The sequence below is a fragment of the Misgurnus anguillicaudatus genome, chromosome 14 (assembly GCF_027580225.2).
Source record: "Misgurnus anguillicaudatus chromosome 14, ASM2758022v2, whole genome shotgun sequence".
Classification (NCBI taxonomy): Eukaryota; Metazoa; Chordata; class Actinopteri; order Cypriniformes; family Cobitidae; genus Misgurnus; species Misgurnus anguillicaudatus.
This window is the reverse complement of record NC_073350.2, coordinates 210,960-224,204: the sequence shown is the minus strand read 5'-3', so window position 1 is coordinate 224,204 and position 13,245 is coordinate 210,960. Positions and strand designations below refer to the sequence as shown.

General features: G+C 38.5%; 1 protein-coding gene across 1 annotated transcript in view; it reads left to right on the top strand.

Moving 5' to 3' along the window:
- The window catches only part of mybl2b (v-myb avian myeloblastosis viral oncogene homolog-like 2b), a 77,509-nt gene extending 65,388 nt beyond the window's left edge, over positions 1–12,121 (top strand). Inside the window, exon 14 of the mRNA XM_055184019.2 lies at positions 11,440–12,121. Coding sequence (XP_055039994.2) covers positions 11,440–11,568 — 129 coding nt within the window. The 3' untranslated portion in view covers positions 11,569–12,121. The remainder of the gene's footprint in view (positions 1–11,439) is intronic.
- The last annotated feature ends 1,124 nt before the right edge of the window (positions 12,122–13,245 follow it).

The window sequence follows — 13,245 nt, the reverse complement described above, 5'->3', positions numbered from 1 at the left end:
AAGTAAACGACTGTGTTTAGGTCTGCCGCCTTGTTATACGTCACGTGAATGACAGCGTAACGCCACAAATGAGATGAGAGAGGAGAGAAACGATCAGGTCTGATTGGTGAATGAATAGGGGTTGGTTTTACCCTGTATGAGTGTGTGTTAGCAAGTTTGACTGATATTATAGCATCTTTGATTGTAATGTAAATACGTGATCACGTGAATGCAGCATCTGGATACAGGGAAATACTGTATTTGCAAGTGAATCCCTGTCATTTAGGAAGAAGATCGCGTTTATGTATAAATCGAGATCGTGATTCTTTTTTCGATTAATCGTGCAGCCCTAATAGGAACTTAAAACATTTGTTATTTTCGATGAGTTATTTGTTTAAGGATTTTAGCAACTAGTCAGACCATTAAACAAACTGAAACCGGAAGTGAAGTTTGGACCAGATGATTATCGCTTCACCGCAAGTGCGCCAGATGAAATTGTCTATAGAGCTGACAGTAACTCCCCGGCTACTGAGAAGGCTCCACGATCCATCATTGCTTTAAAAAAAAACTTCCATTGGAGTCAACGGAGTCTGACTATAACGAAGTGCACTGTTAACTCTTTCACCGCCAGCGTTTTTTTAAAAAGTTGCCAGCCAGCGCCAGCGTTTTTCATGATTTTCACAAAAGTTTAATGCCTTCTATAAAATGTTCTTCTTCAAATATATAAACATACAATATACCAAATGTAAGAACAGACCCTCTGCTTTCGAACAAAAAAAAAACTTTTCATCCTACCTTCAGTAGTTCTTTTGTAATCAGCTTTTGAATATGGTTAGGTTTCTGCAAAAACACCACATTTTGAGCAAAAAGCAGAGATAATTCCATTTTTGTGACGGACTTTTTATAGAGATCCCATTCAGAGCGATCTTTAAAACAGACACGGACATGCAGCAGCTTGCCAGAGGGCAATACTTCCGGGTTTAGGAGTTGCGGAAGGGCGCCACCTAGTGGATAATAGCGGTATTGTGGAAAGACGGAAATGCTCGCCATTGGCGATGAAGCGTTTTCTCTTGATTGACGAGATATCTCGTCAATGGCAGGAAAGAGTTAAAAACGTCAAATTTTTCAGCGGAGGGAACGTCTCTCTCAGCCTATTCCATGTAGTGAGCGGCAATTTAGAATCGCATTCCATTCACCTATACTGACGCAGACTGATGCATGAAAGAGTACAAACGGTATTTCCGAAACATGTTAATGTTATCACTGTTTGGATTATAGTTATACTTTAGTGTTACATAGTTTTCATTTAGGAGGCTTTTCTTTACCTCACTCACTGCTCCATGCGTTTTTACCATATACTGTATGCAGGGTTTGACATTAACACCCGCCAACCTGCCAAATGCAGGTATCTCACACAGGGGAAGGAATAGGATGACGTTAGACAACAGAACGGTTTGCGCTCCACTCTCATTAAAATTAACCACTCTGGCCCATCCCACAAATACACTCCCTCCAAAACAATCTTAAAGAATACAAAGTGCAACAAATTTGTACAACAACTCACTAAAGAGTAAAGAAAAGTTATGTGAAATGAAAAAAAAAGCTGTAAAAGAAAACTAATATGAAATGAAAAGAATGTGTGGAATTAAAATAAAATGTAAAAACAAGCAATGTTAAATAAACAGAAAATATGCAAATAAGCCTTATAAATAAATGGTCTTCATATATATATATAAAATGTAGTAAGGGATACTGGAGCTTGGTTGGGGTGGTGGGACTGCTTGTGGTGGGCGCCAGAAAATTTCCCTTATTTTTGGGTGTTAGGTGAGAGAGCCACATAGTGGATAATTGCAGAAAATATGGATTGTTGTAATAACTTGTCTTTTGCAGTTTTCTCTGAGTTGACAAGATAACTTGTCAATGGGAAGGAAAGAGTTAATGCCCATTAAAGCAAGACTGTAAACAAAAAACTTGATTCTGATGCGCGTGCAGCAGATGAGGCAAATTATGGGTCCTCCGAAGGTTAGACTGTCTCATTTCAGTTCTCTTCGCGAACTTCTGAGCGCCTTGAAAGGCCGAGTGCTCACCTTTTATCGCATGCTTAGTAGGGTGCAGCCCTTGAATTGGAACACAGCTTGTGAAGCTTGCCGCAGGGACTGCGCTCTTTGGTCATATATTGTTTGTTTTCTGTTGGATTTAAATGATACACAGGATTAAAGGAAGATATTTAATCAGAAAACGGAGTAGGCTACGTGGATTGTTTTGTCGGACGGACACAGAGCGAGTGGATTGTTTTGTCCCGTTCAGATTTTTCATGTTCATTCTATATGCACTGTCAGCTATGATGAAGTGTAATTAATCATTGCACCGCCAACTACGGTCCTGCGACGTCAGATATGTCTTGTCTATTTTTTACAAAATAGAGTAACGCGAGTAACGAACTCATTTAAATGTCAGTAATTGTAATTGCGTTACTTGATTTAAAAAAATACTTCGTTACATGCTCGTTACTGCTAAAAGTAGTGGAGTTACAGTAACGCGTTACTCCCATCACTGATGATGAGTGGGTCTCTAAAAAGAAACCTTCCGCACTTTGTCGTAATCCACGCAGATAAGCTATATTTAAGGTGTTGTGATCTGACTGTATACTGTGGGTTTGCGAGAAACAATCCTTACATTTAATTTCTTTTTCGGGGTAATTTAACCAACTAAGTTAGCCCGTGGCTTACCTGAGCATTTGCCTGATTCAGAAACATAGAGTACCCAGAAGCGAAAAAATCAACACTGCTTTATTGAAAATCAACTTAAACAGTCGGGCTGTCAAATCACGAGCCACAAACAGCGAGTCAACTTTAGTGTTACACAGGTTTATATTTTAGACTTTAATATTGCTCTCTGCTGCAATGCACTCGAACGTAACGCGCTTTCCCTTCAGCTCTTCACAAACAGCAGCGATTGGCGGACGGAAAGCAAGAAAGCACCGTTATAAACCATATATTTCCAAAAAGCGCAATTGTCTTCTTTTAGAAACAATTCAAACTTTTTTTATTGCGCAAATGCTTCAGGAGTTACGGTTAAATGAATAGCGGTAGAATCCGAGCCCTTAAGGCCAGTGGTTCTCAAACTGGGGGCCGCGAGATGGTGCCAGGGGGGCCCCAGTTTTATGACATTTTATAAAATAAATGAATTTATCATGAATTCTGTGCAATTAAACCTAAAAAAAATAAGTATACTAACCAACAGCACTACTTAGTTTGTATAATTCAATATGTTTTGTTTAATTAAAATTGAGTTTTAGAACAGTTTTTTGCCATAAATTTTCTTTGGAGCAGCCGCGAAGGAATGTGCCGTACACAAGGGGGGCCGCACGCTGATAAAGTTTGAGAACCACTGCTTTAGGCTGTTTCTCAATCCGAAGGCTGCAGCCTCCGGAGTTCGCATAGACAGGCTGCTGGTCATCAAACCTAGTTTATTTACCTTAACTGAGCATTACATTCGCAAGTCATAAACATATTACAACAATTTACGATTAACTAAGAATAATAATCAATATTTTAAAGTTAATGTAAAAGTTTATATTCTGAAAATAAGATCCAGTCTTTGACGTATGCAGGATAGAAATGCGACCCTTCAGAGGCTGCAGCCTTCGGATTGAGAAACGGTCTTCGTGGATAACGTTAGCAACACACAACAAACCACGAACAGCCTTTTAATGGTAAATTTCATTTTCTTAATATATCCGTTATTGGGCTATTAAGCGTGATGGCGGTATATAGTGCGTATTTATGCATAAAACGTATGGGTGGAGTGTTTTTGACTCTGATCTCTAACTGATCTCATATTAGTGGATTTTATTTGTTAAAAAACATTGTTGATAGAATTTTATAAAAAATACTACTTAACGTTACACATATTACTGTGATATATACAAATTTGCAAATCAATGCATTTCTTGACTATTAATTAAGAAAAATCACAGCTCTTTTCCCTTAAACTCAATGTATTTCAATGGCTCACTATGAGCTTCCAGGAACTAACTGAAGTCTCTATGAATCACAAGCTTTTTGGGCTTCCATTGTCAGAAGTCTCTTCCTAAAGGGATATAGGTAGAATTTGTCGGCGCCAACACTCGTGGTCTAATAGGGTTAAGCATAATGTATTTCCATGTCTTTTGATTATCTGTTTTAATACTGTGTTTATTTTATATTTTTCTATAACTAAATCAATAAAAATAGAATGTTTTGAGATTTTCTGATATCATTCGAATGCTTCTAGTAATGTGTCGTGTTGGTCTTAAATTTTACTCATAATGGTCTTAAAAGGTCTTTAAAAGGGCTTAAATTTAACTTGCTGAAACCTGCAAGAACCCTGTGACAGACACATGAATGCGTCATGTTCTATAAAATCATCATGTTCGTGGTGTGTCAAAGGGTATTAAAACATACAATATATATTTCAGACCTAGTGGAGTTATACTATTATTACTAGTTATATTAAATTGCACTATTGCATTATATTACACTGGCACGGAGCAGAGCAAGACCTTTAGTATGTGTACCAGGGTTTAGCCCCGGACGGTCCTGGCCCAATTGAAACCCTGCATGTGTGTCCGAGTCCTGATCGGAAGGTAACGTCCAATTCTGATCGAGTCTGAAACCACTTATCGGGGACGATTTCCGATCACATGATCGAATCGGGACATCCCTATTTTTTTCTCCATTGCTGAGCTGATGCTACTTTGCTAGCTACCATAGACTTTTAGCTGCTTGCCCGTGAAATTTAATGTCGCAGGAGGGGGGCGGGGTGTGGTGCGGTGGAGACGCGAGGGCCAGGTGGAGTTTCAAGTGGGATTGGATGGGAGCAGTTGTCCGGCCGGACAGCTTCTCTGCAGCTGTACACCCAACAGAGTGAATGGATTTTTTTTCTTTTTCTTCATATTGTTACGATTTTACTGTAGAACCATAACCAGCATCTAAACAAGGTTATTAATAATGAACAATCATTGAAGTCGTAGACCATAGCTTTAATGTGAAAAATGATCTGTTGCTATTTTCTATTCTGATTTGTCTGCTAACAGTAAAAAATTCATCTAATGTTATAACATTAGACCATTTCCCAGGAGTTACAGATAACGTTACATACAAAAATAAGTCATCAATGAAATAAATGAATTCAGCAATTACATTTAATAAGCTCATTGTAACTTAGTGTCATGTTCATATAAATCATTATTATGGTTTCTATCGAACTTGCAGTTCCTAAAAGGAATTAAAGGCGGAGTGCACAATGTTTGAAAGCCAATGTTGATATTTGAAATCCCTAAACAAACACGCCCCTACCCCAATAGAATCTGGACCTTCTTTTAAAAGACCCGCCCCACACATACGCAACCTGGCAAGGATGTCGGTTAGTAGACACGCTCCTTACTGCTGATTGGCTATAAGTGTGTTTTGGTAGTCAGCCCGTCTCCTTTTCCAAAGCGTTTTTCAAACATTGTACACTCCGCATTTAAAGGGCGTTTTGCAGGTTAAATTTTCAACGAATTTGTGCAATTTGCTTGTTGATAATAAACATTTAAACTGTTATCCATTGTATTTTATGTTGTTGGGTATCACAAAACCCGAAAAAGTATGAAAAAGTACAGTGGTTTGCAATGATTCTCCTTTCCCCCACAACGCATTGTATGACGTCACGCTGGGGAGAGAATTGACCAAAGCCGCCTTGAGAGCATTGAGAGACGGGTAAAGTACAGTTCTGATAGCGCAGATTATAGATACATAGATAGATAGACAGACAGACAGATGGATAGGCTAGTATAGAGAGATAGGCAGACAGCCAGATAGCATAAGGTTAGCACATCTTCGTGTAGAAAGTAAACAAACAATTAACATACTCGTGCATGCTGGCTTGAGGGGGTCCATGATCCTGCCTGAAATGGGTGTAACTTTATGCGATCTTCAGCACAAACGGTTTTGGCAGCATGTCTCTAATCCTGGAAGGTGAGTGAAGCACGTCACGTCTGTTCGCGGGGACCAGCGACCCAAACGCACTCACTTTCTTACAGCCAGTAGGTTTCTACAGAAACTGTATTATTTCCCGGTGGGCCGATCTGATAATAACTATACATTTCGAGTTATATTAGCAACACCGTCTGGCGGCGTGATGTGCGCCGGTTCCCGCAGCCCGCTGGTCAAACTGAGCAGCCTTTCTGCTCAACAAAGTATATAAAAGTGCTCAACCTGTTCGGCAGGTCCAAACATGTACCGGATTTATAAAAATACGGTGATCAATGAGCGGTTCCTCCTCAAATGGCATAGTCTGTCGTGATGTAAAAAGCCGCCGAACGCCTGTTTATTACAGTATGTATGCGGTCGGATCCGAGTATGCTGCAGCTGCTGACTGCTGCTGCGTATAAAATGATCGTGTGATTCGTTATAATCGCATAAACAATATAACAAAGCATCCTTTTATTTCACAAAACAATATATTTGAGATATTATTTGATAGACTAGTAAGTGTGGATTAAGGATGTTTAAAAATCTTTAGCCTGGTGGTCAGGACATGAATGGATCAAATCAGCAGATTTGCGAAGTTTTATTTATCTCCACATATATCATAAATAATAATTAGCAAGGTAACTTTGCAGTATAACACATTATATATTTCCTACGATGTATATGATTTCCAAATTATATACATAAGTATTAAACAGCAATAAATGTCTCATCTATCTCTATGGCTCTGGCTGAGTCTTTCTCCACTTCTCCCCAACGTGACGTCATCGCAGAATTGCGTTAAAAAAACCGTTAATACCAAAAACGTAAAAAAAGTGGTCTTTAAGACCATTTTTGAGACATTTTAAAAATGATACACATATCTTGAGTGATTTATGTACCCATTAATTGACAGTGGTGGTTAACCTGCAACACACCCTTTAAGTTACTACACTAAAGAAATGTTAAAATGGCATAAGACAAAGAAAGGCAAGATTTGTACTTGTCACACTAATAGTTTTTGCAGTGGGTTGCTGAACACTGCCTTCTTTAATTCCACCATAACTTCTCTTTCGTTGTCACAGACCTGCCAACCTTTACGCATTTTGCGTAACAGATACGCATTTAGACACCAAACTACGCTGCTACGATTTGTCACTTCAAAATACGTGAAAAAAATGGCTTTGAGTTCAACTGTCTGTGCATTTGCGCACTAGGCAACTCGTCTATGGGTGTAACCGCATTGGGCAGCAACCTGTTGCGAAAAGACGACGTCGACCAATCATAGCGCTAGTTTTAACGCTAGGAGCGTCTGTGTTTACTTTTTGTAGCACTCAGTCGCTGCTCACTCAGAAGAGCATGTGACGGCATGCAGGCGAGAAAACATGACAAAACAAAAGTACGTTTCTAAATAATGTCAATCTTGTTCTTGCCCGATTGTTGCTGGCTCCTGTCGATGTACATCAGATTTCTTTTGTGCAGAGCAGGGAGATGGGGGCAGAAAGTGTAGATGAGGAGGGAGGGAAAAGCTAACTATATGCTTAGCCAGTCAAAACCAAGTATAGAGGTTTGCGTTGTTGCTGAGGGAATCAACACATGTTTGTGTGCTGTTCTGTATTGTCGGATATGAAATTACTGTTTAGTTCACTAGATCTACTTTAGGACACTACATAAACAGTTGGCATCACTGCTGAAAAAAAAACAGTATACCAGCAAAACCAGCATATGTTGTGCTGGTTTGCTGGTGACCATCAGCATAGACCAGTTTAATTCTCATGATGGTTTGGTGCTGGTTTATCTGGTGGTCATCGGCATACCAGCACCACCAAGACAAGCAGATGTTGTGTTTTGGTGCTGTATGCTTGTGACCACCAGCTAAACCAGCATGGGAATTATGCTGGTCTGTGCTGTTTTTCAGCAGGTTTAAACACTATGCAGATAATATACACAAAACGATCATGCACACATGTTTTTTATTGTAGTAGCAGCTAAGTAGTGTTATTGTAAATTTTTGTAAGACTCATTATCATCAGTACTGTAGAATGTAAATCTGCTAACATGCCATTTATGCCTTAAAACATATTAATACTGTTCGTATTAGGTATGTTAAAGAAAAAGTAGTGGTAGGCCTGCTGTGCCCCATTAGAGCTTCATGTCAACGTGCCTGCTGGAAAAGAAAGCAAGGATATAGCATGCATTTTGTTGTTTATAATGTCCCATGTATTTAAGACGGATGCCATAGGCGTTTTTGTTTAATAGGCATCTTTTGGGGGATTGCCTTCTTATAAAAGAGTTCCTCATAGCTTACTTGTATTTTGAAAGACTAGATATGGTGGTGAGTGGGAACTATGTGCTTAGTAATAAGTGATAAGTGATCATGTGAACTCAATCACTACTGATCAGCAAATGTGCCTGACCTCACGCCACGCCGCTGCGGTAAGTTGCTACTCAAAACATTTTTCCAAGGTTGGCAGGTCTGTTGTCATTCTGTGACTATGTTTACATGCTGTCAATATTCAGGTTTTCAGGCGCATACAAGAAGTTCCTCTACTCAAAAGACCAAGATTACTCGCGAATAGAACATGCACAGAACACAAATAAATGTTCCTTTTAATGGGGATATGCTGATACGTGTTTACATGACCAAAATTTCGGGTTAGAAAAGGGGTAACCTAGGGATAATTTTCGGGTTTTTAAAAACCGGAATATGAGCATATTCGTGTTTTTGCCGGTGTTTACGTTGGCCATGCGCGTGTTATTACTAATATTCCGGTTTTGAACAGGTTATTGGCTGCATGTAAACTTAGTCTGTGTATCTCTGCTGTTGTCCAGTTGACACTTTCACCTCAAAATGGCGGCCGCACGACTGTTCAATCACAACCGGCTTCCCGGTTAATAGGGTAGTAACCAATGACATTTGAGATTACGTGTAAAATAAGAAGTTCTGCCCCACGACTGCCAAAAATAAATGTTTTCACGCAAGCAAAAGTAGCAGCTAAGAGAGAATGCAGCACGAGATTGTGGGGATGATTTGGCGCGGGCTCTGAGACACATCTCCGTGTGCGAGGGCTTGAATTGCGAGCATATGATATGGCATGCGAGCGCGAGGGTTTAAAAGAAGTTTGCAATCTTTTGTTTCCTAGCGTGCAGATCTGTTATGCTCTCGCAATAACAATTTTGTGCCCGGTTCTTTTTGGCACAGATATGACGTTATACATACCGTCCACCCCTACATGGTTATAAATCTAAACTGACAACAGAAAATATGTAAATGAGAAAGTTTTGGGGGGCAATACGCTACAATGCAGAATGTTTAGAGACCATCTCTCTTTTTTTGAAGGCCCTTTTTTATTTTAAATCTGATTCAGATCTGTTGCTTGTAAACTGCTGGAAAGTTTAACAGTAATAAAATAACTTGATTTTTCACATCATGTCTTTTTGTTCCAAATTATACAGAGTAGTATCAATAAGACCTGCCATTGATCTGCTGTATTGATAAAATGAAAGCGATACCCATTAGGGCTGTGGCGGTACACAAATCTGGTGCAGTGCGATACACGGTGCCCGTCGCGCGGTATGTTGTGTGTCGATCTGCCAATATGGTTCGATGCGGTATAATACAGTACACTAACATCGTTTTCTGGAAGTGAACAAAGTGTTTTTGGTGACACCTTGTGAGTGCTCCATTTACTTGGATTGAATTAATTTGAACTGAAAACTACAAACATCAATTACACATTATATGTCTCTGACTGACAGAGAGTCTACAGCTTGTGTTTAATAAGAGGGCAGTCCCAACGGATATGCCTCTTGAACAGAACTTGTGTCATTTTGGCATGTGTCTTGGATGCATGGGACATTATAAATAATAAAGAATCAACAAATAGCATGCTGTGTCATTGCTTTGTTTTCCGGCGGGCCCGTTGACGTGGGGCTGTACTGGGGCGCAGGCCTCCCACTAGTTTTTCTTTAACATTATTAATATGTTTTATGCCAACTTTACGTAGTGAACTGAACAGTGATTTCATGTCTGACAATACAGAATAGTACACAAACATGTGTTGATTTTCTCAGCAATAATGCAATTCTCTAGACTTGACTATGGTTACGACTGGTTGAGCATATAGTTTGTTTTACCTCCTTCATCATCTATACTTTCTGCTTCCATTTCCCTGCTCTGCAAAAAAAATCTGATGTACATTTATGGGAGCCAGTAAGGATCGAGTCAGAATACGATTGATATTATTTAGAAACTTACTTTAGTTTTGTCATGTTTTCTGGTGTGCCGTTACAAGCGACTTGCATGCTACAAAAAGGAAACACAGACGCTCCGCTCCCGGACATTGATTTCTGCATGCTACTCGCACCAGTTTGTCTTTTCTGTTAAAGTGCGACAATGCTGTTACACCGATAGACGAGTTGCCTAGTGCGCAAATGCACAGACATTAGAACTCAAAGCCATCAATGGCTTTTCGCGTATTTTGAAGTGAGAGATCGTAGCAGAGTGGTTTGATGTCTAGATGCGTATCTGCTATGCTAAATGCATAAACGTAACGGGGGTAAACACGGGGGATTTGAATGGGACTTTTGTATCGATACTCACAGCTTAAATATCGATACATTCTCGACACACAAACAAACACACACATATTTATATATATGTAGTCGTTCTCAAAATTATTTATACTCTTTGTAAATATGACCAAAGAAGGCTGTGAAAATAAATCTGCATCGTTAATACTTTTGATCTTTAATTTAAAAAATCTACAAAAATCCAACCTTTCATTGGAGAATAATAATTTTAAAAGGGGGAAAATCTCATTATGAGACAAATATTTTTCTCTTAATACACACTGCTCACAATTAATCATCCCCTTTTATTCAATACTTTTTGCAACCTCCTTTTACCAAGAGAACAGCTCTGAGTCTTCACCTATAATGCCTGATGAGTTTGGAGAACACCTGATAAGAGATTAGAGATCATTCCTTCATGCAGAATCTCTCCAGATCTTTCAGATTCCAGCTCCATGTTGGTGCTTTTTCTCTTCAGTTCATCCCACTCATTTTCTTTAGGGTTCTGGTCAGGGGACTGGGATTGTCATGGCAGAAGCTTTGTTTTGTGCTCAGTGACTAATTTTTGTGTTAGTTTTGATGTTTGTTTTGGATCATTGCCCTGAAGGAAGATCAAACCATGGCCCATTATATGATTTCTAACAGGGACAGTCAAGTTTTGATTTTTTTATCTGTTGGTATTTCATAGAATCCATGATGCCATTTATCTGATCAAGATGTACAGGACCTCCAGCAGATAAATAGGCCCACAACATTAAAGATACAGCAGTATATTTCAATTGTACACATGGGGTACATTTTACCCCTGTGTACACCAAACTAATGTTGAGTGTTTGCTGCTAAAAAGCATTTTTTTGGTCAGATGAACAGAGCTAATTTTGTTTTCTTCTGATAGATGTCTCCAGCTTGGAAAGCTGTTGTATGTGGACGGACGAAAGACCAACTAATCATGACGGAGAAAGCAAGACGTTACCTTCGCTCTTTGAAATCTCATGCTCCAAGTCGAGCCCTCATACTTTCCTGATCCAACCCTGGTTTTCATAAAATCATTTATGGAAATTGAGTTGATTTTAAAAATGTAAATGTCATGAAGCATTTGTTAAACCAATTATTGCTCCAGGCTTACATTGATAGACACTTTAATGCTCTTATTCAGTTTTCTATGCCATACTTCCACACACAGAAAAACAAAATCCTTTGTTTAACAATTTATTAGTTTCTCCCTCATTTCTTCATGTATTGTTAATTTCTAATGCATGGAGCAAAAGACCTGTATACCATCATTCTAATTCCCAAACTTAATGTCATATCCAAAAGTAGTAATCAAAACATTTTTAATAAAACATTTCTGTATTCTGTGCAAAAATAATTCATGTTAACAATTAGCTGTATGTACAGTTTGTGTATATAAATTTTGGTAGACCTGTGTTGTATTTGAAAATAGCGTTTTAAAAAAAATATTAGTAACGTGAAATTGTGACACTTTATTTCAATGTGCAAAAAGTTATGAAGTGATGTTTTTCTAAATGATGTTAAAATATGCATATGTAAAGAACAATAAACCAGCTATCACCTGCTGTTTGTGAGAAATTGTCACTTGCAATACATAAAAAGGCCTGTACATAACAATTTTTTTACTCAAGCTAAAGACCCAAAGAGATGCTGCACCAGTTTTACAACTCAGTTTTACAGTCTTCATTATATTTACAATCCCTATAAAATCTAAAAAATATTTTCCTTTCAGTGTAAATATGTTAGGCTTAAGGGCATACAGTATTTCACAAAAATGACCATCCCTTACATTTCAGCAACCATTTTAGGATATCTAAATAAAAATAATATAGAGTAGTCAATGTGCCGCTTGTATAGCGGTATAGATTTATTGTCCTCTGAAAATAACATGCAGCCATTGTCAAAATAGCTATCAACAAAAGTGAGTACATCCTAATAATAATATTCATATAGACAATGCAGAAAACAATGCTGCAATTGAACTGTTAAATGTTTTAAACACTTTTGATCTGACCCAGCACGTGCAAGGTCCTACACACAATTGGGGACACACTCTTGATCTGCTCATTAGCAAGGGTCTAAACATTTCATCCACTGTAATCAAGGATGAATTTATTGATCTGTCCTGCCACTGATGCTAGATCTGTCTATGTCAAAAAAAGGTTCATAAATAAAACCAGTGAGGTATTTATGAATGCTATATCAATGTTGCCAAACATATCGGCAGACTCTGTTGATGTTCTCCTTGAAAACTTTAACATAAAAGTTAAAGATGCTATTGATGGTATAGCTCCAGTAAAGGTCAGGGTGATCACTGGCAGACGTAAAGCACCCTGGAGAAACACAACAGCAGTACAGCACATGAAAATGAACATGCAGAAAAGCTGAACGTATGTGGCGGAAAACAAAACTTGAAGTACATTATAGCATCTATAAGGACAGTCTTCGTGCTTTCAATGTAGAACTAGGCACAGCTAGACAGACCTTCTTTTCAAACATTATAAACAAAAACATAAACAACACTCGCACTCTTTTTGCTACTATAGAGAGACTAACAAACCCCCCAAATCAAATGCTCTCTGACAACAAATGCAATGAGTTTGCAACCTTTTTCTCTGAGAAGATCAGTAATATCAGAATGGCGATCAATACGGCCTCATATTGTACTGTGATCAGTCAGATATCATTG